This window comes from Castanea sativa, chromosome 7, assembly GCF_040712315.1.
Source record: "Castanea sativa cultivar Marrone di Chiusa Pesio chromosome 7, ASM4071231v1".
NCBI lineage: Eukaryota > Viridiplantae > Streptophyta > Magnoliopsida > Fagales > Fagaceae > Castanea > Castanea sativa.
The window spans coordinates 25,649,334-25,676,294 of NC_134019.1; the positions used below are offsets into that span (position 1 = coordinate 25,649,334).

The 26,961-nt window shown below is 33.3% G+C and overlaps 2 protein-coding genes across 2 annotated transcripts; both read right to left on the bottom strand.

Moving 5' to 3' along the window:
- Positions 1 to 5,882: 5,882 nt before the first annotated feature.
- Positions 5,883 to 8,112, bottom strand: LOC142642763 (cyclin-D1-1-like). The gene is made up of 5 exons (XM_075817185.1): positions 7,497 to 8,112; positions 7,298 to 7,384; positions 6,827 to 7,139; positions 6,602 to 6,717; positions 5,883 to 6,377 (listed from the first exon to the last, which is right to left on the bottom strand). The coding sequence occupies exons 1-5, from the start codon at positions 7,773 to 7,775 to the stop codon at positions 6,135 to 6,137; spliced, it is 1,038 nt and encodes a 345-aa protein (XP_075673300.1). The 5' UTR covers positions 7,776 to 8,112; the 3' UTR covers positions 5,883 to 6,134.
- A 10,696-nt stretch (positions 8,113 to 18,808) lies between these two features.
- Positions 18,809 to 26,748, bottom strand: LOC142642136 (nucleobase-ascorbate transporter 4). The gene is made up of 14 exons (XM_075816492.1): positions 26,499 to 26,748; positions 25,737 to 25,834; positions 25,381 to 25,557; positions 25,078 to 25,178; positions 24,911 to 24,986; positions 24,502 to 24,561; positions 23,809 to 23,993; positions 23,479 to 23,575; positions 22,991 to 23,077; positions 22,854 to 22,912; positions 22,445 to 22,536; positions 22,190 to 22,267; positions 19,417 to 19,577; positions 18,809 to 19,312 (listed from the first exon to the last, which is right to left on the bottom strand). Exons 1-14 carry the CDS (start codon positions 26,599 to 26,601, stop codon positions 19,094 to 19,096), a joined length of 1,593 nt encoding a protein of 530 aa, XP_075672607.1. The 5' UTR covers positions 26,602 to 26,748; the 3' UTR covers positions 18,809 to 19,093.
- Positions 26,749 to 26,961: the final 213 nt, after the last annotated feature.

Consider the following 26,961-nt stretch of genomic DNA (forward strand, 5'->3'; position numbering starts at 1 on the left):
TACAACCCTAGCTATAATTTTTTCTAACTTTGTATCACTCTCCTCTTAAGCTTCTAATGCCATTTCAAGAGAGAAGCTTTAGGCGTTGGTGATGTAAAAAACTAGGTTAAAAATGTCGTTTTTTTTTTTCTTTTCCTCTTCCTTAAAAGACCAAAGCAAGGGACACAAGGATAATAATACCCACAAGCTAAAACAGGGATATTGATGAGAGAGACATGCCAATTGGGCATGCAAGTGAAGGAAAATGGTATTATGATATGGAGGGACATAGTTGGTGGTGCTTGTGAAGGGCTGTTAATGCTGGTTTGTCTCATGCATTGGCTCCATTCTATAGAGCATGTCCTAAATGGTCAGGGCACCCCTCCCTAAAGCCTGTAAGTAAGGGACTTTTTAGTACCATTACTGAAAGGCTGTTTGTGAGCCCTCTTGTCTTCTTGTGGGCCTTGAGGGGTCCATACCCTGTCTCAGCCCAGGTTTCACATGTACACTTTACACTGTCCTAAATTCCAAACCACAACACAACAGAACTACCTCACCCAATAAATTAGAATTCGATGTTAGTAATTGTTAAAACCACAAAAATAAAAATAAAAAATTCATGCAACAATTAATACTTTGTTTTGTTGTAGAATAATTCTAGAAACGTACTCAATCATATATCCAATTTTACATGACTCATTACAATTATTGATCAATCACAATTACACGAATTAACAAGTTGAAAATTTGGGTGCAGACTAATTGTGTCTCTGCTATTTTGCTTCATTTTTTTTGATAACATACTATTTTGCTTCATTGTATACACATTGTGGGGGTGGGATATTAAAAACATCGTGGGACTGCAATGGGGACATTAAATGTACCCAAAAAAAAAAGAATTGCTTCATTTATATCCTGTTCCTCCGGTTTATATGAATAAATCTGGTTCCTCAACCCCACTTTTTTTTCATACAGCCTGGAAATGGGGCCCAACCTTGACCGACCTTGTAGATCAAAGCCATAAATTGGTGGCCCCATTATAGCTCTCTCGAAGGCATATGAAGATGAAGCCATAAAGGCAAATAATATAAAGCTCTAGGCTGGGAGAGAAACTGAAATATCATGTTTAAGGCTTTAAGCTGGTAAACACAAGCAGGAAAAGAATTTATTATATGTATATTATCAAAGGTGAAAAAGATAAAATCTTGATGTAACAATACAGAACAAAAAGGGCTATTGGGAATTTTCAATTAAGAGAGAGCAACCGATGAATGATGAATGGCTCATTATTAAAATAAAATAATAATAAAAAAAAAAGTGGTAAATAAAGGTGCAACACTCATTAAATCAACATCTTGATGAGGTGCTTGTGGATACAGAATACCCAAAGCCAAAACAAAGTTAAGGGCATTTTCATGTTGGGTCAGTTTTCAAACATAAGTGTCTATTTTTGAAAGTTCCCTTTAGATATATGAAAATCCTGTATTTCCAATCCTAATTAATTGGGCATGCAAAATAAAAGGCACTATTAAATAGTGTTTTCCAAAAATCTTTTCAATTGAAGATTGGCACTACCAAATTCCGTTTGGAAACAGTTTATTTAGCTGAAACTGAAAATTTTTTACTGAAAGTACTGTAAGTAAAAGTAAAAGTTAGCTAAATAGTACAATGGGACCTATAAATAGTACCAAAAAATACAACAAAATTCATGAATAATAACAAAAATAAGCTAAAATGGTAAAAAAAGTTAAAATTTTCAACTTGTGCCAAACGAACGCTAAACATAATGAATGAGGAGTCCCATTCATGGCAATGTGTCTCCTTGCATCTTTAGAATTGGAATATCATGCTTGTGAAAATTGACAATTCCAACCTCAGCTCGATAGATTAAATTGAAAGTGTAACACTGTTCCATCATTTTCACAACATTTGATAGAAATTTGTTTTCTTAGGAGCCATTCAAAGTTTCAGACTCCTTAAAAAGCCTAAAACTACCATAAGACCATCAATATTGGTGGTGCCAAAAATTAAGCAATTTAGCACCATTTAAAAATCTATTTTATCTATTTTATCACCTTATTTTACAAAATACCAAATATCAGTGGTTTTATTTTTATATTTAACACAATAAAATAATGATAAAATTTAGTTATAAAATTAGTTATAGCCTTAGACTATAACCTTACTCAATATCTTTTTATTGGAGATGAATTTTAACAAATCCACTATTGGATTACATCTAATTCTTATATCTTCCATGCTTACTAAATTTCAAGAAAATTAGAAATCAATAGCTCTGTTATCAATAAATTGTTTAAATTGCAAGTTTTTATAGTTTAAAATTATGCATAAAATATAAGATTATAGATTATATAGTAAATTATATTCAACTGACACAAATTTTAACATGTGTATTAAGAGCATAAAGAACATGCAATTTAACGGTTAAATTTTCAAAAATATATAGTGATGTTTATTTTATTAAGTAAGGTTGTAGGGTCAAAATTGCCATATACCACTGCTTGAGAAAATATATATAGATCTACCACTATTTGTGAAATATTTAGCAATCTGCCATTTTTATAAAATCGAGTTTTAAAAAAGTGATAGATTGCTAAATATTTCGCAAATAATAGTAGATTGCAAAATATTTTTTTTAAAAAAGTGGTATTTGGTCATTTTGGCCAAGGTTGTAGCCTTAAGTTACAACCAATTTTATAGCTAAATTTTGTTCATAAAATAATATATCTACTACAATAAACAACAATTACTATCACCAACATAATAAGATAATATAACTTTTAATAAAAAAAAAAAAAAAATTATCTTCTTAGCTACTAGATAGATGTGCACTGCAGCTCACAATCAAACTTTTTGACACATACAAAGAATAGTAAGCTCAGGGCACCAACACAATAAAATAATATAAATTTTATTAATATATATATAATTTTTTTTACCTTCTTAGCTATGAATGTGCATTGTACCGCCAAATTTTTATACATGTACCATGAATAGTAAGCTCAAGGGTATGGGAATTGTTTTTTCCTGTGTATGTGCCATTAGTGTCATCCCACGGCCGTGGATAGACCAATAGACCAATGACTTTTTAAATATTAAAAATAATAAAGTAAGTAATAAATAAATAAAAGAAAATTTTAACTAATGATTTAAGGATATTAGTTTAAAAAATATTTTCAAAAACCTTTTATGGAAAAAAAATAATTCATTTTGTTGATAATTTTTTATATTTTTTATTAAATTAGTATCAATTTTTTTTCTAAAATATTCATTAAAAATATCCAAAAAGCACCCATTAATTAAGCCCATAAATAAATAAATCTACTTACATAAAAAAATTCCATTATATTTTTCACATGGTTTGGAAAATTTTTACTAATATTTACCTATGACTAATGATAAGAGTATTTTTAGACCTACAAAGCTGACAACACGAAGCATAAGTGAACGGACCAAATGTCTGATTGTTTAGCTTGACAAGCCCACCTTGCAATATAGTAGATGGTCTTATTAGGCTGACGACATGACAAGACTAACGAACACATTTCCGTGGGCAGAGGAATCTAGAGGAAGCGACCATCACTTAGACGAACCTCAATATGAACAGACCCAACAAAGGGGACGGACTCCGGGCGGACGAACCCAATAAAAGAGGACACAGAGTACTCACGTGGCTAGAAGTGCTCATCAAGAATCTTGATATAGAAAAGCCTTGCACCCTACGCCCAACCATAATTGAGGGACATTTACAAGGAAGACCATCTCGAAAAATTCGAAAATTTAATGGAGAGTTCTCCCCATAAGGAAAGACCTTCCTCATCAAGAAATTAAGGTCAAATCTACACCACTATATAACCCCTAAAACTTTCTCTCACAAAAATACGTACATTTCTCAAAAGCTCATAGAATTGTTGGAGCTCTCTTCTGACTTAACCTTTAGAGGATCTTTGACCGATACCCCACCGATGCCATTTGATTAGTTCTTCTTTTTTGTTCTTCAAGTGCACCCATTGACACGTGTGTAAACAATTAACTCACTGACGATTTTTGTACATCATCTGCTAAAATTTTTATTTATTTATTATTAATAATTTACCATTTAAATTTTTATTGTTAAATTGTGTTTACAGACTTTCATAAAATAAAATAAAAATGAAATAGACTGATAAACTAACAAGCAAGGAGACGAGACAAGTCTTTTCCCGAATTTTATATATTATATTATATTATATTATATTTTCTATATATATAACATAACATAAAATTGCCATTCGAGCTCCAAGGTGATGTGACAAGTAGTGGCTCCACCCTCCATCAAATCAAATCTTTGCCTCAGTGGAAATAGTACTACTGCTGGGATCTTCTTTACAGCTGGACGGCCCTGATTGAATTTACCTCTCTGTCTCCCATCAACCCCTCTACTCAGATCCTTTCCCTCCAATTCCTCTCTCTCTCTCTCTCTTTCGGCCTTTTCACTAGCTCTTACGTGGCTTCGACCCGTCATTGCCCACGTCATATCTTTCGCACTTGTCACCATGAACATGTACGACCCTCCCCATTAATTACTCTCTTTTTTTTATGAATTAATATAAGAAAATATTAATTTCACGCTCAATTTCACAATTTAATAAATAACGCGGGCAACTTGTAATCTCGAAAATTAACAATCTTTGAAATAGTGTGAAAATTGTTATATTTGCGGTTTTATTTTTTTGGAGTTATTAAGAGTATCTTTACTGCATTTGTTAATTAATTTTTTTATAAAAATTTTGATAACACTTCTATAAAAAAAATATATAATGTAGTGTCTGTTAATATTGCAATTACAAATTATTTTACAAGTTGCTGATATGGTCAACTTCTTACTCGATTTTATTTAAATTCGCCATTAAAATCATTTTTTCATTTACTAATAATTACTCACCACATCAGTAATTTTTAAAAAAATTTATGTCTCTGACATTACTTATCCCATAGATTATCTTTTAAAATTTCTTCCTAAAACAATGCTCTAGGACGTGTTAACTTTTCCTTTCTTTTTCTTTCTTTTTTTTCCTTTAGCTTCAAAATTCCATAATTTTATAAATCTTACATATCAAGAGATATCAAATTTTTAAGTCTAAATCTCACATCACAAACAAGTACGAATTTGTGTTTTTAAAGATCATTGTTAATTAGTAAGAACAAAACCTACATACCTCATCCTTAATTCCACCTAAAAAGTATACATTCACAAATTATTATCCTTTTTTTTTTATAAAACACAAATTATTTTCTTGATTCTTGAATCCCTTTCAATTTATTTTTTATTTATTTTTGGAGAAACAAACACAAACACAATCACAAACATGCACACAACGGATAAGGATAAGAAATGGGTTAACTAAAATCCCTTATAATTTTGAGTATACCCAAAAACTCTTGATGTATATATGTTTTTATATGAAATACAATTCTAAAGATTGACACGTATTTAGCACATTAACAACACTTATTTCACGCATTTTTACATTTTTTCATCACATGTATTTCACGATTATTTTTAATAAATAATTTTCAATTTTTAAATACACGTACCAAGTGGACCATAATCTCCTTTCTTTCCTGGTCTATGCATGCCACGGAAATATACATTTCACAAGGGCATTTTGGACAAAATACATTTGAAAAACAGTTGGGTTACATCATGACCCATTGGATTTCTTCTATGCAGATATGATTGAGAATTGAAGTGGCTTTCGGGAATAATTGAAAAATCATTAGGCTATCCCTGTAGATACAGTTTTTTCGTACTTACTACACTTTCTTTTTTTCTCAACAAAAACAAAATACTACACTTCTTTATTGACCAAAATGTCCTCCACATAATACATAATACAAAATTCAAAATTAAAAATATTTGCTATATCATGTTTTTTTTTCCAATATTTATATAAGATGATGATAAAAATGGAAAATCCCTCTTCCCTGACCCTTCCCGAAATCCTGACCGTCCATCTTATAATCAACGACAAAAGGAGAATTTAATGCCGAGTAGAAAAGGGTGACAGAAAAAAAAAACCTCTTTCTCTGACAAAAGATGTGAAAAGAGAGAGAAATACTACGGCTTGTTTTTTTGATTGGGTGCCTAATATCTACCGATTCTGTACATCCGGGGCAGAGGATCGTAGCCTTTTGATTGGCGGCTCGGCTTCGGCTAAGCCAATTGAGCTGGGGTTCTCGGAACGTGTGTCGCAGCTACCACAAGCTGCGGCGTCGAGCACGCCTACTGGGCTTGGAGGCGGCGCCGGCTCTGCTCTCCGCTCTTTAAGGCGAGCTAAAGGACACGTGTCGATCAGATACTCCTCCATCAGTTGGTGACAGCTTCTCACCATTTCCTGTCCCCAAAAAAAAACAAAAAGAACAAAAGACCCCCCAAAAAAAAAAAAACAATTAAATATATATTACACAACTTTCTATGCTTCTCTACTCAAACAAAACAGTCAACAACACTCTAGACTCTAGAGCATTAACAGTCTTGCTAAAAAGAAAACAATTATTTACACAACAGTTCCTTAAAAATTAACAAATTATATAAAAGACCACAGAATCAGAATAATACTTTGTTTACTCTCTTATCGAAAACCACCGGACAATTAGATGAACCAGGTTCACCGCTAGCGCAAAGCACAGCCGCTGCTGCTATTGTTGATGGTGCATAACCCAAAAAATCTATAACTGCAATGTCAAATCTAAAATTTAAAAAAAAAAATCTTTTTATATTTATTTATTAATAATAATAATTAGCCAGCCAGCCAGCCAGCCTCATCTGTTATATTAGAATTACCTCGGGTGGTGCTGAGAATGAGATCCGAAGAAGCGGAGAAGACCCGATTGAAGAAGGAGTCGGGTTTAGAAGTGGAAGGGAGGTTGGAGATGAAATGGTGGAGGAAGTCGAAGGGAGTGACGGAGCGTAATCTCCAATTGAGAAATGACATGACTCGGAGCTCCATTCTCTGAACCGTTTTGGGTTCGAACACGTACTTGGCATCCGATACTTGCAGGTCTAATATGAGTGGCACATCGGGCTCTTCCAATTTCGCCGCTAAAGACAAACATGCCACCGAGAGCAGCTGAGATGGCCACCCATTTGGTTGTTGCTGAAATTTTAATATATATATATATATATATATATATATATATATATATATATATATATTACCAATCAATCTGTCACTTTCACTTTCAGACATTTTCCTATAACATTACATTAGACATTGGAAGTATTTCTTAACTGAAAAATAAATAAAAGTCTTACCGATACAGAATGCGATGAGAGGAAACGGTCGAAGTAGTTCACAGACAGAAATGCCGTTACGGGTCTGAACTGATAATAAGCGTGCACCTAATAAAAAATAATCCCACACATGAATAATCATATATACTAGCCTCCTCGTCCTCGTCCTCGTCGCACACACACGTTACGCGCTGATAATAAATAATAAATAATGCCATACCTTTAAGATCCAGTTGATGGAGTCTTGGCGAGCGGTGACGTCGACGGAGCGGTCACGACAGCGTGAGAGGTAATCCGGGTGGGGCATGTGGTGGGCCTCCGACTCGAAGACTCTGGAAATATCGAAACCATCATCATCATCATCATCAGAGGATGGACGGTGATTGGATGAGATCCACGTGTCGTCGTCGTCGTTATCAGCTTCCCATGATACGACGCCGTCTGCGTCCTCGGCGCAGTACAAGTTAGTGGCAGAAGTGGAGGAGTGAGAGTGAGACATTGGTGCGGCGGCGGAGAGAGTGAGAAACTAACGGAGATTTAACGACATTGGTAACGGCGGCGACACGAAGAGTGGTGGTGGTGGAGAAGTGTTTTAAGGTTTTGGTCATTGCTTTGCTTTCTATATGGGTCTTAATGGGAAAACATATATATGTCTCTGTCTCTGTCTCTGTCTCTGTCTCTCACTCACTAATTTATTTTCTATTATTATTATTTTAATTTTTTTTTTAAATATAATTAGCTTGTAGTAATAACACAATTTGTTTGTTAGTTTGTTTGTTTGAATGAAAAAGGGATATATTGGTGTTGGTGGATTACAGAAAGAAATAGAAAAGGGTGTGGGTGTGGGTGTTGAGGAACGAGAAGAGGTCATGTGGACAAAGATGAAAGGCGGAGGTTTGGTTTTGGCAGCTGTAAAAAGCTTTTAATGTTAATGTAAATGGCGATTAATAGTTGAGATGTCGGGATGTACTAATTTCTGCTGGTTTTTCTTTTTCCACTTACAGTATTTAATCAATATAAAAATATTAACTTTTTTTTTTTTAATTTTTTACTCCTTTAATTTTACAACTTACTGATATTATTATTTCTTCTTCTTTTTTGAGCAACTGATATTATTATTTCAATAGATTGTAACAACAACAACAACAAAAAATACACACATACATAAATATATATATATATATATATATATATATATATATAAACTTATTCATAAACAAATGTCAAAGAAAGAAATGGAAATGGGAGATTTTTCGTCAAACATATTTCTCTCTCCATTTGAGATTTAAGAACCAACAATTCAAAATATATCTGGTCCGTAAAATTAGTATTTTTCTTCTGATTTTTTTTTTCCTCAATCTGTGATTTTTCTTTGGGGCTATATGCATTTATGACTAGGAATCTTTTGCACTTCTTAATAAATATATTGAATAAAGTCAATTACTTTTAATATAAACATCATGATGGTAAGTTGTTTATTTCCTGTTTTCCACCAAAATAGTTATTGCTATTTACTCTTGAATAAGTTTTTTTTTTTAAATCGATAATTATAATGGATAAGATGTGATCCAAATTTTAAATGTTTTTGTTAAAAATATAGAGGGGAAAAATTATCAAATGTCCGGAAAATTATTAGGTACTCCCGGAGTATCATAAATACGTACTCCCCTTTCACATGAATAGTGGGTTCCACCATGAATTTAATTAGTAGGACCTACTATTCATGTGAGAAAAAGGAGTACACATTTATGATACTCCAGAAATATACAATAATCTCTCCGAATGTCCTATGGTAGTTGGTTGAAAAAATATTTATAAAAACCTTTTATAAAAAAATAAATAATAATAATAATAATTAATTGTTTTGACATTTTTTTTTATATTTTTGGTGAAAATTGTTTAAAAACTTTTTAAAAATAATTTATTAACAAATACCAATCAATTCAGTTATAAAACTTGTGAAATTAATAAATATATATTGTGTATTATATTTCATCTATAGAGTTTGCACTATTAGCCCCAACAAAAAAAATCTATAGATTTTGCTCATGAGATTCACACATATATTAGTCAGAGAAATAGGAATAGGAATGTGGAATACATCAAATCTAAGCATTTTGTCAAAATTGTCAGCTTTTCCCATGAATTTGAAAGGGCAAGATAAGTACATAAATGCGAGGCCCCAAAAAATTGTAGTAGAATTTCAGTCTGAATTGGAGTTGAATTTTACCAATGCATTTAAGTATTTTGTATTGTGGCTTTTGATTTGTCTAATTCGTGTCAGAATTCAAGTTACGACTTAGGAGCTCCTTGACGATGATACTTGACTTGAGACTTTGAGTTAAGAGTATACTATACTAGATTATCAACAAAAAAAAGAGTATACTATACTATACTCTCATCTTTCTAACCACAAGTTCTCCTCTCCTGCACACATTACAATCCATGCATTATAATAATATCCCTGATGTTAACACGGCTCAGGAAATTCGCACCTTTAAAATTTGGTGTCTTTTGATTATGTTCTATAAAAATTTTGTAATTTTGATTCACAACCTTAACGTTATCTTGTATTTTGAAAAACATTTTTCCATTCATGTCCATTAATAAGGTGGACAATGACGTAAATTTAATACATTAAAATTACATTGTTTTATGTGTGTATATATATATATATATATATTCTATTTTTTTTAATTATTTTTAGTAGCAAATGTTTTTTTTTTCCTTTCTCCTTTCCCATTGAATAGCTCCATCATGGTCACCACCCCTTCTCCAACTACAGAGATCAATTAGTCTCTAATCCTCTAGTCATTCTCCATTACACACAGCTTTGTTCTTCAAAATCAATACACATTCCCCTTCTTTCCCTCACAGTCCTGAATTTAAGCACCTAAATCAAAAAAGCTCAAGTGGCCGTTTGGTTAGCATTAATTTGGCCAAAAATGATTTAAATGCGATTTTGTGCAATTGATAATTTCTCCAAAATGCAATTATTGGGGAAATGAGCTCATTTTACTACTAGGCCCTCTTCTTCTTCTTCTTTTTTGAAGATACCGGTCAGCCACCCTTTAAGCGACTACTAGATTGACAACACCACCACCACGCCTATATCTCATACAAAATTATCAATCTGATTGAGATATTTCCAAGGAGAATAGCTAGATTGAACTTGCTAAAGAACGTAAGGGCAAAAGATCTATAGATGAAGTTTAAGTCACGGAGACAATCTTGACACACCCCCCCCCCCCTAGGAAGCAAAATAGATGTAAGTTTATTCTTACTTGTTACCAATATGGTATTGCTGGTCACGTAAATGAATTCATAAAATAAATAAAATAGTATTTAAGAATGTAAAAATTAAAATAAGTATTTTTTTACATCATCGGATGTAAATGCTCTAAGATCAAGTTGTTTCCTCCTTAGATCTAATGGTATGTATCATATGTTGCCTATCAAGCCAAGGAAGTTTTTAAATTGAGACCCTAAAGGTGAAAGGACTAAAAGTTGATATTGTTCAAAATCCTAAAGTGAATGTGGGTGATGTTTGTAAAACTCAATGTCACACTAGAAAATGTGTTCCAAACCTATGAGGGAGAGAGAATGCCTCCCTATGGTAGGATTTCCACACAATTGGATCTCTTTAATCGTGTTCAATTGAGGAGCATGAGCTTATCGATCCTAGCAAAACAAATGATAAAATTGTCATTCTCTCAAAGGACTTTCAAACCTTTTGATAGTCACTCCACATTTCTTGACTCTCTTCACCTATAAAGCCTTATGGCCTGTTTGGAAGTTTAGAGAATGAGGAGAGTAGAGGGGAGGAAAGTAGTGGGGAGGAGAGTAGAGGGTAATGGTTATCCTCCACCTTATTTGGATGTTTTTAAAATTAGTAAGGAAGAAGGGAGTAATTAGTCATTCCTCTTGTTTGGATGTTTTAAAAATTAATATAAAGAGAAGAGGAAATGATTTAAATAGACAAATTTACCCTTATTTGAAAATGAATTTGCAACATTGGTCTATGATTAATTTATCGGTATTGTAAAGTCTTGAACCTGATTATCATTCGTCCAAATCCTAGAATATGTTAGTGAATTTTTTTTTTTGGAGAAGCATAAATAAAATTTAAAAAAAAAATAAAGTTTATACCTTTTTTTTTTTTACGAAAGAAGATAGCTTAAAGTATATACCTAAAAACTAAAAAAAGAGTAAAAATCAGTCAAAATTGAATTGTTCTCTGAATGTTTGAAAAAAATTCTTTCATAACAGTATTAATAAATACTAAACAGTGCCAAATTTAGTAGGTTTTTTCAAACTCTAACCAAAATCCAAATTCTCATTTCTTTTCCACATTTTCTGAGCAACCAAACACAGACATAAGTAGAGGAAGAAAAAAAAAAACAAAAATTTCACAGAAACACAAACCAAATCCCCCAAAATGCACACAACCAAAAAAAAGCAAGATCCTGGAGAACGAAGAGCAAGCAAAGCGAGATCCTGGAGTTGTAGGGAGAAACCCTAGAATCGTCGCCGAAGAAAGGGCACCAGGAATGGAAATTGTATCAAGAAAACGGACGGTCGCGATCTTTGGAGGAATGTCGATCGCAATCCTCGTCGTCATCTGGATAGTTCTCCGAAATCAGAGGGGAAGAGTCACCGCCGCGCTTCATTGGCGACGAAGTGGCTCGAGGCCCGATCAAGCTTGATTGCCTGAGCTCAATCTTGATCGCTGCGAGCGACGTGGACCTTTGGACGTCGTCGTCGACAACCCATGACTCGGCAGCGCCTAATTTCTTGTGCTTTTTTTCGGGTTACAGCTATGAGATTCTGAGAAAAATTTTGTGGCTTTAATTTCTGTTTGGTTTCTCTGAAAATGGAGGAAAAGGGAAAGGAATTGAAATTTGAGTATTGTGTATTTTGTTTGTTGTTTTGTTTGTTAGAAAATAAAACTTATAGTTACACTTTTTGAGAGAGAAAAGTGTTTGTTTATGGTGGCTTTTTCTGTTCTGAATTTCTAAAAGTTTAATTTTAAATCATTTATTTTCTCATCAAACAAACAAAGATTATTTATATAATCGGTTTGTAATTTTGTTAATTTAGAAATGGTAAATTAGATAATTCATTTGGTCAATAATTTATTTACTCTACTCTCATTCCAAATCTCTCCAATTTGGGGGAATTAAAAATGAGGGGTTAGAGATAGTTAAAACCCCTCCCTCTCCTTTTCTTAAAAAACTTCCAAACAAGGTAATTGAATTACTCTCCCTCCATTTACTCTACTCCCCCTTTTTTTAACTTCCAAACAGGTCATTAAGTTGTGTTGTTGGGTGAAGAAAGATTCTCTTGAATGAGTGTTCTTTTGCATTACTCCTATATCAATCCTTTCAATTTGTTTTGTGTGTTTTAATATTTTTATTTTTGAAAATCTTAAAGTTTATAACATGAATATAAATCTCTCTCTCTTGACTTAGAACATGTTTGACATTGTGGAACATCAAAAGTGGGTGTGTGCGAGTGTGTAGCAAAACTAAGTGCATGACTAATTTTAAGATAAATATAAATTTAAGGTGTTAATGTATAAGTCATGTATGCATATTGAATTATATATCATCACATTCACACTTGTTTACTAATATTAAACTCACTTACGATAAGATTATGTAAGAAACATTTATATAAAGGGTTGATTTTTTAATTCAAGCACTGATGTGAACATTGATAATTTTTTTTTCTTAAAAAGATCATGGAAATGGTTACCTCTAAATTAGTGTAAGGCCACAATGATGTATGCATTATAAAGAAGGTTGTTTGTTTCAATAGTGTGAAAATCACCACTTATTTAAGACTAAAAGTACATAATATAGAGATAAAGTGAACACGGCAAAAAAAAAAATGGAGTCAATTTCAAATATTTGATTGATTTGAAAACCTTGAATTTTTAATAATATTCGACTTCATAATTTTTTTCCCTCTACTTTAGAGGTTGGTTTGAGTTCACAAAACATTTTTAACACATGAAAGAACTTTGCATATTTGAATTCTTATATCATTGTTATATACAATGCATATTCTTAAATTATTATGCCTAGAAGTGTCTATATAAAGACATTAATGGGTCACATAGTAACAAAAAACTGCATATAATGAAAAACATAATATTAGTAATCTATGGACTCCCATTATTTTTAAATAGCATTTTGTTTCTGTGAGTTTTTTCTCCAAATTGTTTTTCTAAAGAGTATTTTGAAATCATTATGTATTTTTCCACAGGGGATAGTTCATTTTCTTTTTTTCTTTTTTTAAAAACCATGTTCATCATAGGGGAAGAAAGCATGGAGGTTTTTTTTTTTTTTTTGTTGCTAAACAAGCATGGAGGTTCTCTATTAAGGGAGGGTTGTATAGACTTTCATGAATTCATTATTCATATATTTTGTCATTGCGGACAAAATTGGGAGCAGGATAAATTTTTTTAAGCGACTAGTTGTGTGTGATTTACATTGAACGATCTTGTGTTTAAAAGCTGACTTTTTTCTAGCCACTTTTACCGATACCTGTTCATTATGCATTTTTAATGCGGTTGTCCACGTTTCAGGAAAAGACAGATCTTATTACCTAGACATGTCATATAGCTGAAACTAAGCCTAGGTTGGTCTGATTCCCTCAAAAAAAAAAAAAAAAAAAAAAGTCTAGGTTGGTACGTGGTTTATGAGATAAATAGTCCGTTTAGATACAGCTGAAAATTGAAAACACTATAGTAAAATAATTTTTAAATGTGTAAATAGTGTCGCGAGTCCCATTTTTAATAAACAATTGTTGAAACAGTGCATGAACAGTGCGCCACTGTGCGTGAACAGTAACTGCACAGTGGTGAACAGTACTGCTTGTCCCATGTTGAAACCCGTGCGCAGGAAAAAAAAAAGTCAGAAACGTGAAACCTGAAAACGTGGACGCTGGCCTCTTTATCCAAACTCACCCTAATTGTAGTACATTGAGTTTGTATTGTCATGGAATTGTCAAATAGGGAGATAAAGCACACGCTTTAGTAGATGTAAAAATTTTGTAAATTTGCAAGGAAAAAACCTATTTTGTCTATTTTACATTTTCATTTTTACAAAATACCCACATCAGTTTGTTTATTATACACATTTAATTAAATAAAATATTCATCTTCACCCACCATCAATAATCAATCCAGACCCACCATCAACCCACCCAGCAACCATCATCAACCCACCATCACCCCAAAACCCACTGATCAAACAAAAAATTAAAAGGGATCAAAGGTGAGTGAGATCGTATCGGAGAGTGAGTTTCGGAGATCGTATCAACGAGTGAGTTTCGGCGATCGTATCAATGAGTGAGCTTTGGCGAGTGAGTGTTGGCGGTGATCGGCGACGGCACGGCGAGAGTAAAGGTGGCACGACTTGCTTCTTCGTTCATCAGTGGTGGCACTACGATTCGTTCAAAAGTGACAGCGCTGCAATTCGCTCATCAGTGGCAGCGCTGGACTGATCGGTGAGCGTGAGGCTAGACTAATTAGTGAGAGTGAGGCTAGACTAATCGGTGGACTGAGGGACCAGAGATAAAACGAGAGAGAGGTGAGAATGAGAAGCTGAAAATGAGAGAGTGAGGTGAAGGAAAGAGAGAAAAATGTAAAATATTAAATACAAGAGCTACAGTAACCATGCATATATGCACGGTTACTGTAGCACTTGTGCATAAATGCACAATTTTGCACACACCGATATGAGTGTTTTTTGGATCAAAATGTGTAAAATGAAGTGTTTTTTCTATTATGCAAAACTTTGCATCCACTGATGTGGATGCTCTTAGGGTTCTAAGATATGTTGGCAAATCCTAGAACCAGAACATATTAAAATTTGATTGAATCAATAAGTTTTGTGAGGGTTGAATCTAGGTCAAAAGTTGTTCATAGAAGTTAATGTTTTAATATGTTCAAAGATAAGAAGTTGATGATCTCTTAAGAAGATAATTTTGCACTATAATGAATTTTTTAAGTGAAACTCGTTTCATTAAAAAGTAACCATTCGCTACTTCAAATTGAAACAAATTTGACCCAATTTGGTATGAAACGATTAAGATTTGATTATTTAAAATTAGTGCAACTATGCTAAATCCGAGAACTTCGCTCAAGAAAACAACAATTTTGCTTAAGTGAGGTAATTTGTTGTCCCTACTTTTTAGTAAATGGGGTTTTTGCTTAGTTTTAACCCTACTTAGGATGCGTTTGGATAGATTATGGGTCTATTTGGGATCTGTTTATTTTGCTAAAACTAAAATTTTTTTGCTATAAATACTGTAGATAAAGGTAAAAGTTAGCTGAAATAATACAATAGGACCCATGAATAGTACCAAAAAGTGTAATAGGACCCATGAATAGTAGCAAAAATAAGCTAAATAGTAAAATAAGCTGGAGCCAAATACACACTATTTGCTCGTTTGGATACCACGTTTACGTTTTCATTCTTGCGTTTTCTCTTTTCTTTTTTTTTTGGTTCAGCCGCAGTTGTTGACCAATTCAACTGTGAATAGTGCATCCGTGCACTGTTTACGGACCCATAAATTTCACTTTTCAGCAACTTTTTCATTAAAAATGGGTCCCACGGTACTATTTACACATTTAAAAATTATTTTGCTATAGTGTTTTCAGTTTCAGCAAAATAAGTTCTATCCAAACGGACCCTATATATTTAGCAGCTTATTTTACTATTCAACTTATTTTTGCTACTATTCATGGGTCACATTGCACTTTTTGGTACTATTCATGAGTTCCACTGTACTATTTCAACTGACTTTTAGCTTTGTCTATAGTACTTTCAGCAAAAAAATTTCAATTTCAACTAAATAAGTTGTTTCCAAATAGACCCTTAATGCACCTATATAAATTACTTGTTGTACGTCTTTTAGATGTAAGAAAGAAGGCTATACTAGAGCTAAACAAATAAATTATCATTTTGCTTTATTTCAAAAACAAGAAAAAAACCAACTTATGTTTTTATAAACCTTGAATCTTGATCCTTTCTTGAAAGGAGCTTTTCCAACGAGTTCATTGCAGCAAATCTTCAAAGAAGTTCTTTGGAGTGCCAAGCCAATGAGAAGTTTGTTGATGCCCATTTTTGACAAAGGGCCCAACAACAGAAAAAGCCCAACAATATAGAGAATGTAGGAAAAGGAAAATAGTAAAGGGATGAGGAAATAAGCCCTGTAGACTGAAATGGCAGGATTGATGGCTGGCAGGCCTGCAAGAAAATATATATTAAAAAAAAAAGGTAAAGAAAAAGTAAACGGGCCGAAGAAACCTAAAGAATAAAGTAGTTAGCCCATGGGACTAAAAAGAGGTAAAGGAAAGGTAAATGGGCCGGGGACCCCCGGGAAATGAATTAGTAAACTCAACGAGTTAGCTTAAAGGCCAACAAGCTCAAAAAGTAATAAGAGGTAAAGATGTGGTAATTTGGCCAAGGAAGCTCAAAAGATCTAGCAAAAAATTATAGGAGTAAAAGAGGTAAAGAGGTAAAGAGGAAGTAAACGGGCTGAGGAAGCTTGAGAAATGGGCTGGCACAGCAGGATTGTTGGCCAACAAAGCCCAAAAGAGGTAAAGATGTGAAAAGTATGCCTAGGAAGCCCTGAGTACAAAATCGATAAAGAAGTGGGTTGGCGCGGCGAGAACATCAGCCTTTAAGCCCACGGTGTAACAAGATGTAAAAGGAAAGGTAAAAGTTATAGCAAACACTACGAAGTGATATAGCAGGATCAATAACTAAAAAGCCCACGAACATAGAAAAGGAAAGCATAAGCTCGGCAAGAAGACGAGGGCTTTTTCCCAAGCAATGCCCGACCCAAGAAAGGATAAGAGGCAGAGAACATGAGCCCAAAAGCCCATATATCTGTCATGCCACAAAAAATAAACACTAACCAGTACGTATAGTAGAATCAAAAAAACACAGAGGCAACAAAAATGGTGTGAAGGCTAGAAAGAAACAAATTCAGATGAAGTAGAACGCGCACAAAGGGCCAAGGCACCACCTACTTGTACTTAGCCAATACATGGGAGATGGGCCATGGGTCAAGAGTTTCAAAGGATGTGGTTTGGCGGTGGGAAGAAAGAGGGAGTTTATTTTAGGGTTCCCACTCAAACTTCTTTGGAGAGAAATGTCCTGGTGGGATGGCATCTTACCTAAAAGACGTAGGTATAGGCTGGGACCACTTGATGCATACTATAAAGGTAAGTAATGGAGATGTTTAATCCTTATCTAGATGACAGTAGTGAAGAACAGAGAGAGGCAAGAAACAAAATAAGCAATTTTGTCTGGAAATGGGAAGTGATGCAACCAACACATTCAAAACAAATGGTAGCAGCCACTACCATGAGAGATATGAGTGGTAGAAGTAGAGACATGTATCAATAGACTACATTTTTCTCTCCCTCTTGACAGACCCACTCTCTAAGAGATTGAGGATTGAAACTTAAACCATTTAGGTCTTTTTTGCAAAGTGCATAACTTCTATGGCAAAAGTCTTCCTTAAGGTTACTCACATCGGGGATTAGTTTCCTTTTTGAACTTACTTCTGTTGAGAAGCTAAGCCTACTTTTCTAGTAGACAAGTTCCCTTTTCGTTATTAATGCTTATTGGATGATTAGTTCACCATTTAGTTATCAAACTATATGTTGTTGCGTTATTTTCATTTGTTATATTATTCTATTATACCCTTATTAAGCTATATTCCTTTATTTCGATGTTAGTATCATTTCTTCCGTATTATAGTTATTTTGTCATACTGTATTTCTACTATAACATTTGTAATAATTGTTCCTGCCGTGGACATGCTGTACACTCAACATGCGACTAGAAAGCGTCTATATTGGGATGGCTAGACTTGTGCACAAATTGGCCTAAGGTGTAATCCATTTAGGCCAACCCCAACTCTCTTAAATCAGACCCATAGGCCGAAGTACAGTAGAAAGAATCAAAGCCCAACAACACAAAAAGGCCTATCACAGAGTTCATAGAGAAAAATACTGTAAAATGATTCTAGAGAATCTAAATGTATAGAAACTTTGTAAATAGACTGTTGTAACTATTCCTTGAGTAATTCTTAAGTACTCCCGAAGTATAGAAAATGGTGCTCTCTTCTCTCACATTCATGGTGCGGTCCACTCATTAAATTTATGGTGAGTCCACCATGAATGTGAGAGGAAGGAGCACAATTTCTCCATGCTCCAGGAGTACCTTAGAATTTTTCCTATTCCTTTATAGTGAATTTTCATTAGGACTGGATCCCGAAATGGTTTTTCATTGAAGGGATTCTTCATTGATCTACTACTTCATTACCAAATTTGTATACTTTTACTTCTTTTTTATTATTGTTATTATTGCCTTAAATTTAATATTGATACCTTTGATTAATATATTTGTTTGTATGAAAAATTGTGAAGAAACTTGTTAAGAGTAAATTTTTTTATTCCACTATATAAATTGGTTAGAGTCAAAATAAAAATTATTTCAACTGGTATAAGAGGTCTAAACAGATTTTTCACTTCACAATAGAACGCAACAACTAATGTAGTTTTGGCTTTATAAAAGCAACAAATTTAACTGTCGCTATATATTTGAGAAGACTCTAAGAAGCTATATACAAAGACTTAGGCAATTATGTATGCAACAAGAAGTCAGTGTCTTATGCTCAACTGTTGCTATATATTTTCTCATTCTATACTAGGAAATGCAATGGCGGAAGAAAAGACTGCCATAGGCACAACAAATTTGAGATGCTCATTAAAATTTCTCCATTCTAAAATCAGAATGAGGGGAAGAACCTATTAAGGTTCCAAGGCAATGCATAGAACTCCGCACTCCTAGTATCCTGGTTAAAGTATCTGAATTTCTCCCACCAATGCCTCCCACTATCTCGACGGGTTGAGTCGTGGCCACGGCTGAGAGTGGAGTCCAAAAGAAAAGCAACTATAGCAGCCACTGTTGCTGGGGAAGAGAAAATCACTTGCACAATGTTGTTGAACTGAAAGTAGTCCATAGTACAAACAGATATAAATTTATAACTTCAATTTTACCACAAGAAAAGTAAATAAATATGAACCTATAAGAAAAAGTGAACATACGCACCCATATAGAACGAGTGTGGACAGGTCCCTGACCGGCTATCAAAAGGTATTCGTTGAAATATTGAGGCACACTAAGACCCATGAAGAGGGAAAAGCCTAGAATGAATTTTAACCGGAAGCTATTCAGGTTGCAGAATTGAAGAAGAGCAAGGCCAGCTGAAACTGCTCAATCCAAAGAAAAGTGTTAAAAATGATTGTGTTAAAAACTATTTAAGAAATTAAACAGCACCATTAAAATTCAGATTCAAAATATTTAAGAAAGATGAGTAGTGTTGTATTTTTTTTTTTTTTTTTTTTTTATCTCCAAGCCATGTTTCTTTAACTAATCAATTTGTTGCTCGAATGTAGTACTCCAAAAATATCCCACTAACTGTGAACAGAAAGGTAATATTCGTCAAAAGCCTTTCGGCTCTATGGCACTCTCAGTCTCCTCCATTGGAAGAATCTGGGTTGAAATACTCAATTAACAAAAGGCAAGGTAATTCTTCATCTCAATCAAAAAAAATTTTAAGGCAGCATCCCAGTCTTCTTCAATTCAAAAAAATCAAAATAAAAAACAAACAAACATTCTATTTATTTTAATCAAACCCTAGTTTTATACATCTAAAGCAAGCGAGAATGATTCTTATTTTTCATGGATACTTTTTCAAACATATAACTGAATTGCAGTCAAATTTCTGAAACTTTCTTTAAAATGAATTTTTAGACAGAATGTAGGCTAAGTCTATTACATGGTTACATAGGTACAACATATGTACGGCAATGAGAGACGAAAGTGACTCTTTCAATGGGGAAGAAATCATTGTGTAAAAGAAGGTTGAAATCCTCATCCTAATAAAAATCTCATAACAAGCTTGGAAAATAGACAATGTATCTTCCCATTATATGTCTAAATATGATTACCATGGGATGAAACATGCAACAGGATCACGAAAGAGATAAAACTTGTAAACAGATTTTTATAGTTTTCATTTTCTTTTGAGAACTATGGCCCTATGGGACAAAAAGAAGGGGGAGAGTGTTCTGTAATTGATAAATGGAAAGTTGGTTTAACATAACAACATAAATCGTCAATTCTTCATGACATCCAAAGGGCTTTTCTTGCCACTAGGTCAATAAAATAAAATAAGAAAAAGAAAGGAGGACAAAAAAATATGGGCACTTCAAACTAAGGAAATTAAAGTTTAAGGAAACCACAAAGTTAGAAAATAGGAATTTGGCTTATGAACATGATACGAGATGACTTGGTACTTAGAGAATGGCACTGTAAAATGATCTGAGATTTGTGATTTTTAAAATGCTACCATTGCAACTGCTTGAAGAAAGAAAAACAATTGAATCTGTAAAATTAAATATACAGATACAACTAGTGAGTGAATCTTGAAGGGGCTGATTGTCCTGATTAACTAAACAAAATAGATGATAAAACTTCACTACTGATTTCTAATGATTTTGAACTAGTTTCTGTAATGGTCCTTCATCACATTTTTCTATTAAAAACTGGTTAATTTTTTTTAATTATTTAAGTTTCAAAGGATCAACTTATCCATAGGAAATACGAGAAAAATGAAGCTTCATATGCATTCAAGTCATAACTTCTTTGTCCCTATTTTTCGGTCACCAAACTTATAATTTCTTAAATTTTCTTCTTCAAAACATTTCTAACTCTACTATGACTATTGACGAAACCACTTGGCGACCAGGAGAGGTCTTGAGCTCCCAAATTCTCCATAAGTTTTTTGATATCCAATTGAAATTCAAGAATGTTAACAAGTTCCTCCAATATAAATACTATGTCCCCCCCACCCCAACTGTTTTGCTAAAATTTGAACAGTACCCCAAGGCCCCAACCCAAATAAAATATATAGTGTCAAAGAGAATTGAAGCCAAATTTAAATTCCTTGCCAATTCTAGTTAATTTATTTTTACTTCCATTTAGTGCTTAATTCTTAAGAATTATCCATCAACAAAGTATTTCCAATTCCAATAAATAATTGTACTTCCATGTAGTACTTAATTTTCAACATTTACCCATCAAGAAAGCTAAAAGTCAGAATTGTATAAACAAAATATTTGAGAAAGTATTCAAATTAGAGTTTGTTGAATGTGTTTTAATGTATTTCCAAAACAAAAAATAAAATAAAAACAAATAACAAAAAAACTATAATGATTTTATTCGAATCAATTAGATAAAAATATCAATAATAGGATTAGGTATAGTAGGTCAAAACATTAAAAATATTTTCTTATAATTACATTGAACAGTTACAAATTTTTGTTTAATTAAACTATAAATAATTATACAAAGAAATGAAATAAGCATCCTTTTTTTAATGAAAGAAATCTTGAAACTCAATTCAATTTTTTTTTAATTACATTATACTGACATTGAATATCTATTTGTATTCTTTTTGTTCACTAAGAAAGTAAAATAAAGCTAAGAATTTTGTAGCTCAACTAGTTAGCACTTTTTAGTATTTCCAAAGACATTTAGAATTCAAATCCACCCTCCCCCAACTATTAAATTATAAGTAAAAAAAAAAAAAAAAACTTTAAAAAGAAGCAAAATAAACATTGAAAGTTTACATTTCCTTGAATGATTTTACATAACAATTACACAACCTATACTATATCCACCCCTCCCCAGAAATAAAATCTCTAGTTCTGCCATTGACTATGACCATACATGTCATGGCTTAAACAGAAATAAAAATAAATAAACTACTAAAAATTAACAATTTCTATCTTGATTACCATAGAAATGTGATACATACCTACGTAGGCAAAGAGAACACAGTACAATGCCGCCACAATTGGTAATGGTATAGAAGCAATGACAGCCCCGAATTTTCCTGGACATGAATTATGGACCCATAAGAAAATTCATTATGTTAAGTATAATAGCTCTGGAAAATATCTAAGACAAATGGCAAGCCCCTATTTCCCTTGTTACTTAAATTGGAAATATATCTCAAAAACATATCAAGTAACAACGACCAATTAAGCTAATAATGTATGAGATTCCACACCTAAAACAGAAAAGAAAATCATAAATCCTGCTGCTATTTGAACGACTCTTCTACTTCCAATCCGTGTTAATCCTAACAGACCTGCATTTTCACTTTGAAAGGAATAAATGGTACATAGTTAGATCACATCATTGTGCGTGCGTGTGTGTATAGATAAAGAGATAGATAGAGATATATTGCAAAACATCTAATAGATCACAGTTTTTCCATGAATCAATCTAATTCATAGGTCTTCAAAAGCCATCTACAGAAGATCATTATATTTCACCATTAAAGGCTGGAAACATCAAGTCAGGGCCAATTTTCACAAGCCAGCTGTGCAAACAATATAATGAAGCAATAAAGTGAAACTAGCAAAAGTTCTAATCTAAGATTCTCCAAGGAAGTAATTAATTTTATAAATTTTTACACTGATGCAGTTGAGCCACTTCCTGCACCAAAAATTCCATCCAGAAAAGTGCCTATTCCCTGAAATTTATTAGAATTAAACAAGTTACAAAAAATGAACGATTAATGGATAATAAGACATCAGAGTATCAATTGTACCTGCCAGCCAACACCACGGCTGAGTACGGAAGGAGGCACATGAGTGGCACTCCCATACCTTGCTGCTGCAATAAACGTACCCGTGGACTGCCCATGAAAATGAGAGTAGAAATTAAGATTAAAAAAGACAAAAGTAATATGGACTCTCTTCATATGTATAATAGTACAGGTTAGGAAGAGAATGGGTTTTCCATAAAGCAGTTTCACAATTATATCCAATTTTCTTCCCATCAAATAATTTTAAAAGATAAATCCACCTTATGATAATTATTACTACATGCATCTTAAGTAGAGTAGACATCTTCATTGTTCACAAGTATTGTCTTAGCTTATTTTGTAAAACAGAAGCCAAATCTATAGATGAGCATTGGTATGCATAATTTGATCTCTGTTGCATTCTCATTATAATCAATAATGAGAAAAGGCAAATCACCATATTACTATCTATATTACAAAAAGAAAAAAAGGGGTTCAGGAATAAATCAAACCTCAACAATAGCAACAAAACCAGAAGCCATCATTGCAAAAGCATCTCCAGCATTAAATGTAGGACGCCCCCATTGAAATGGATATGGAACTCTAATCCTGCATGTAGCAATGTAAAATAGTTTTAGTTCCCACAAGAAGCATAAAATACATTTGATTAATCATTTACAATGGCCAAGAACTTTTTTTTTAAATTTTCAAATGACAAAGTACAATCTAATGACTCACATTTCTCAGCAAACAAAGTTCTAGTAAAATCTTCCTCACAAAAAAGTGCTTAAATGAGAGATGCAATTAAATGGACTACAGCTGAGATTTTACATATGGCTCACCAAGGGGCAGCACTAATGAGCCCAGAACGATCTGTGCGGCAACTTAATTGAGTTTTTACAGATCGACGGTTATATGCACCAGCTATAGTCAAAATTTCTGCATATACCCATACAATCACGACTGAGAGTACAACAGCAAATCGAACAAATATGACTTTGTTCGATTTTAGCACGGAAGGAATATACTGCAAATCGATCAAATATTAAATTAGTTAATCATAAGAGAAAAGCTTAAAAGAAATTCAAGCTACCTGTCTCAAAAGTCAAAATATGAGAGACAAAAAAAAGGCAGAAAAAGTCTCCTTAATTTTTATGCACTTGATACACTCTTCTCTCTTTGTAAATTAAAAAAAATAATAATAATAAAATAAAAAAAGGTGAGGGATTATAAGATTCCTTCCACAGTGAGGACACAATGCAGGGAAGTGATATCCAGCCCATAGGCACCATTACATGGTTCTTCCCTAGATCTTATATATCATTTACTGTTTCTTTTCAATTTTTAACCAAATCAAAGAATGAATGCAACAGAAGTTTCAAGCAGAAGAAGACTTAGCTTAATTTTTAAATACCCTCTTTATCAAGTAGGAATACAAATAAGAATATCAAGAATAATTAAAGATGTCCTTTTGTTTTTAAATATTAATGAAAATTTAGCTGATGAACTATACGTTGCTTAAGGAGGCTGCCCACCTGAGATAAAACAATTAGAATAATCAATTCTGGGAGTCCAACTTCAATGCATTTTGCCAACTACAACCAACAATTAAACAGAAATGTTACTTTTGTAAGACAATACATGTAGGAGGAAAAAAAAAGTCAACTAAACAAGATAAGTCTTGAACTAGCTAAGGCCTGTCAGCAATTTGACTTTTGGGTTTGCAAAAACTTCCTGTAGGAAGCTATGCATCTCCATTCTTCTTCTTTTTTCTCCCCCTAATTAGATATTTGTTATCAAAGATGATTCTTTCAATTAAGAATTACATTGATCACCACTTAAACTATTATTAGAGGTTATGGAAAATATAAAACTAGAAGTAGTTCCTTGTACAACAATTATGTGCATTAAATAATAACAGAATGAAAATTTCAGCGGTCTTACCTGTGGGAAACCAAGTACGAAAAGGCCAAGTCCAGTGAGAGTTACAAAAGGAACCGCAGCAAGAGGACTGAGAAACCTGCACAATAAGACATAGCTCCTTAATCAAACAATTGAAGAGTAACTAACAACATCCTCCAATCCAATAGAACTCTTTTCTGGTACAATACCTTGCAAAGATTCTCCAGAAACCAAAAAATCCAACAACCATTTGGAAGAAAGATGATACAATAAGTGCTCCTTGTATGGCCCTCATGATTTGTTTAAACCTCTAAAATAGTACGCAAACAAATAAGAAAAGTCATAAGCACACAAAATTCGGCATATCCAACAAATAAACTCTATTCTTTACTCATCTTTCCCAATAACAAAGCATTTCTAAAGGATTTTCTTTTGTCATCCACTCATTTAGTCTTGGAATCAAACCTTACTCTAAAAAATTGGGAAGGGAGTAAGTTAATGTAAGAACCAACCTCATGGGGTTCCACATAATCACTGAACCTCCTCGACAAGGCAATGGAAATGATTGGAATAATGAAAGCATAAGAAGGCCCCGTTACCACCGGTAGCCGAGTCCCAAAAGCCGTTTGCAACAATGTGTTGATTCCAGCAACAAAGAGGAAAGTGTTTATCAACTCAGCCTTCTCTGTCTGCAATAATGTGTTATTTGGTTATGGTAAATTACCAAACCCAGAACCGCTTACTCTGATACCATGATAAATTAATAATTGTCCCAAAAACTTAAATGATTACAAAACTATGAATTTAATCATCTAAGGTAGGAAAATGAATGATATATATTTGTGCATGGTTTGAGAGTAATTCTTACATTGCCACCACCCATTAAAGGAACAATAATGGTTGAGATTATAACAATGCTTCCGATCACCACCAGGTAGTGCTGGAATCCCACAAGTATGGCCTCAGCTACAGTCAATGAAACCAATGTTAGCAATCAATACTTTTGCACAATTTAAATTGACAAGTTCATGAATAGTTTTCCTAAAAACCAAAATAATTTTGTAAATGTTAATTTTTAGGAAATGGAAAAAAATAGAAAGTAAGAAAAACAGGGGAGCCAACCCATATAGAATATATGGTTCAGTTCAAATTGATTCTTTAGTTTAAAAAAAAAAAAAAAAAAAGCATTAAAGGAATCAAAACTTTCAGAAATTTTTCTTTCTCTTTTTAATCTCGACAACCCCATTCTTTTCCTTTTCCTTTCCATTAGTTATCTAGATTCTAGGGAACCAAACAGGACAGATATTAACAAAAGAGAAAAAAGAAACGAATCGAGGAGAAGATACTAATAAATATACATAAGAATAACATAGGAACAACGAAGGGCTCAGGCCTCGGAAATGGTGACAATAACAAGAGAGAGAGAGAGAGAGAGAGAGATTATAAGTATTCTAAAGATGAAGAAAAAGGAGGGGAGAACTAAAAGCGATTTTTATTTGTAAAAATGGGAAAAGCAAAAAAAAAAACAAAAAACAGAGTAAAAAGGAAAACAGAACAGAGTGAAGTTGACGAAGGCGAAGCAAAAATGAATAAAACAGAGCATTAGAAAGAAGGAGAGAGAGAGATTTACGCCAATTAGGAGAACTAGAGACACAGAAGTCGATGCCGGGAAGCTGTTCCTTCACCGGGTGTGGATGAAACTCACTGCCACCTCCTCCTCCACCTACAGCCATTTCTCTCTAAAACTCTTGTGCTTGATTGCTTGTGTGATCTGAATGAGTATCTTTAAGAATCTCTCAATGGTATTTAATGAGAACAAAAAAAGAATGATGATTATGAGGAATAAGGACAGGGTTAGGCGGCGTTGTTATGACTTAGTATCAGTATGACACAATGCGTTGCAGCACGCAGAGAAGATAAAATATCAGTTACGTGATGGATGACATTATTATTATTAACTTGTGCTTAGCTTGTTTTGCCTTGCCTTCTTTTTTATTTATTTTTTTATTTGTTCACAAGAGAAGAGAAAGAGAGAAGAAGAGTGTGAGAGACTGTCTGTAATCATTTCTAATATTCTTTGGAAAGCTACCAAC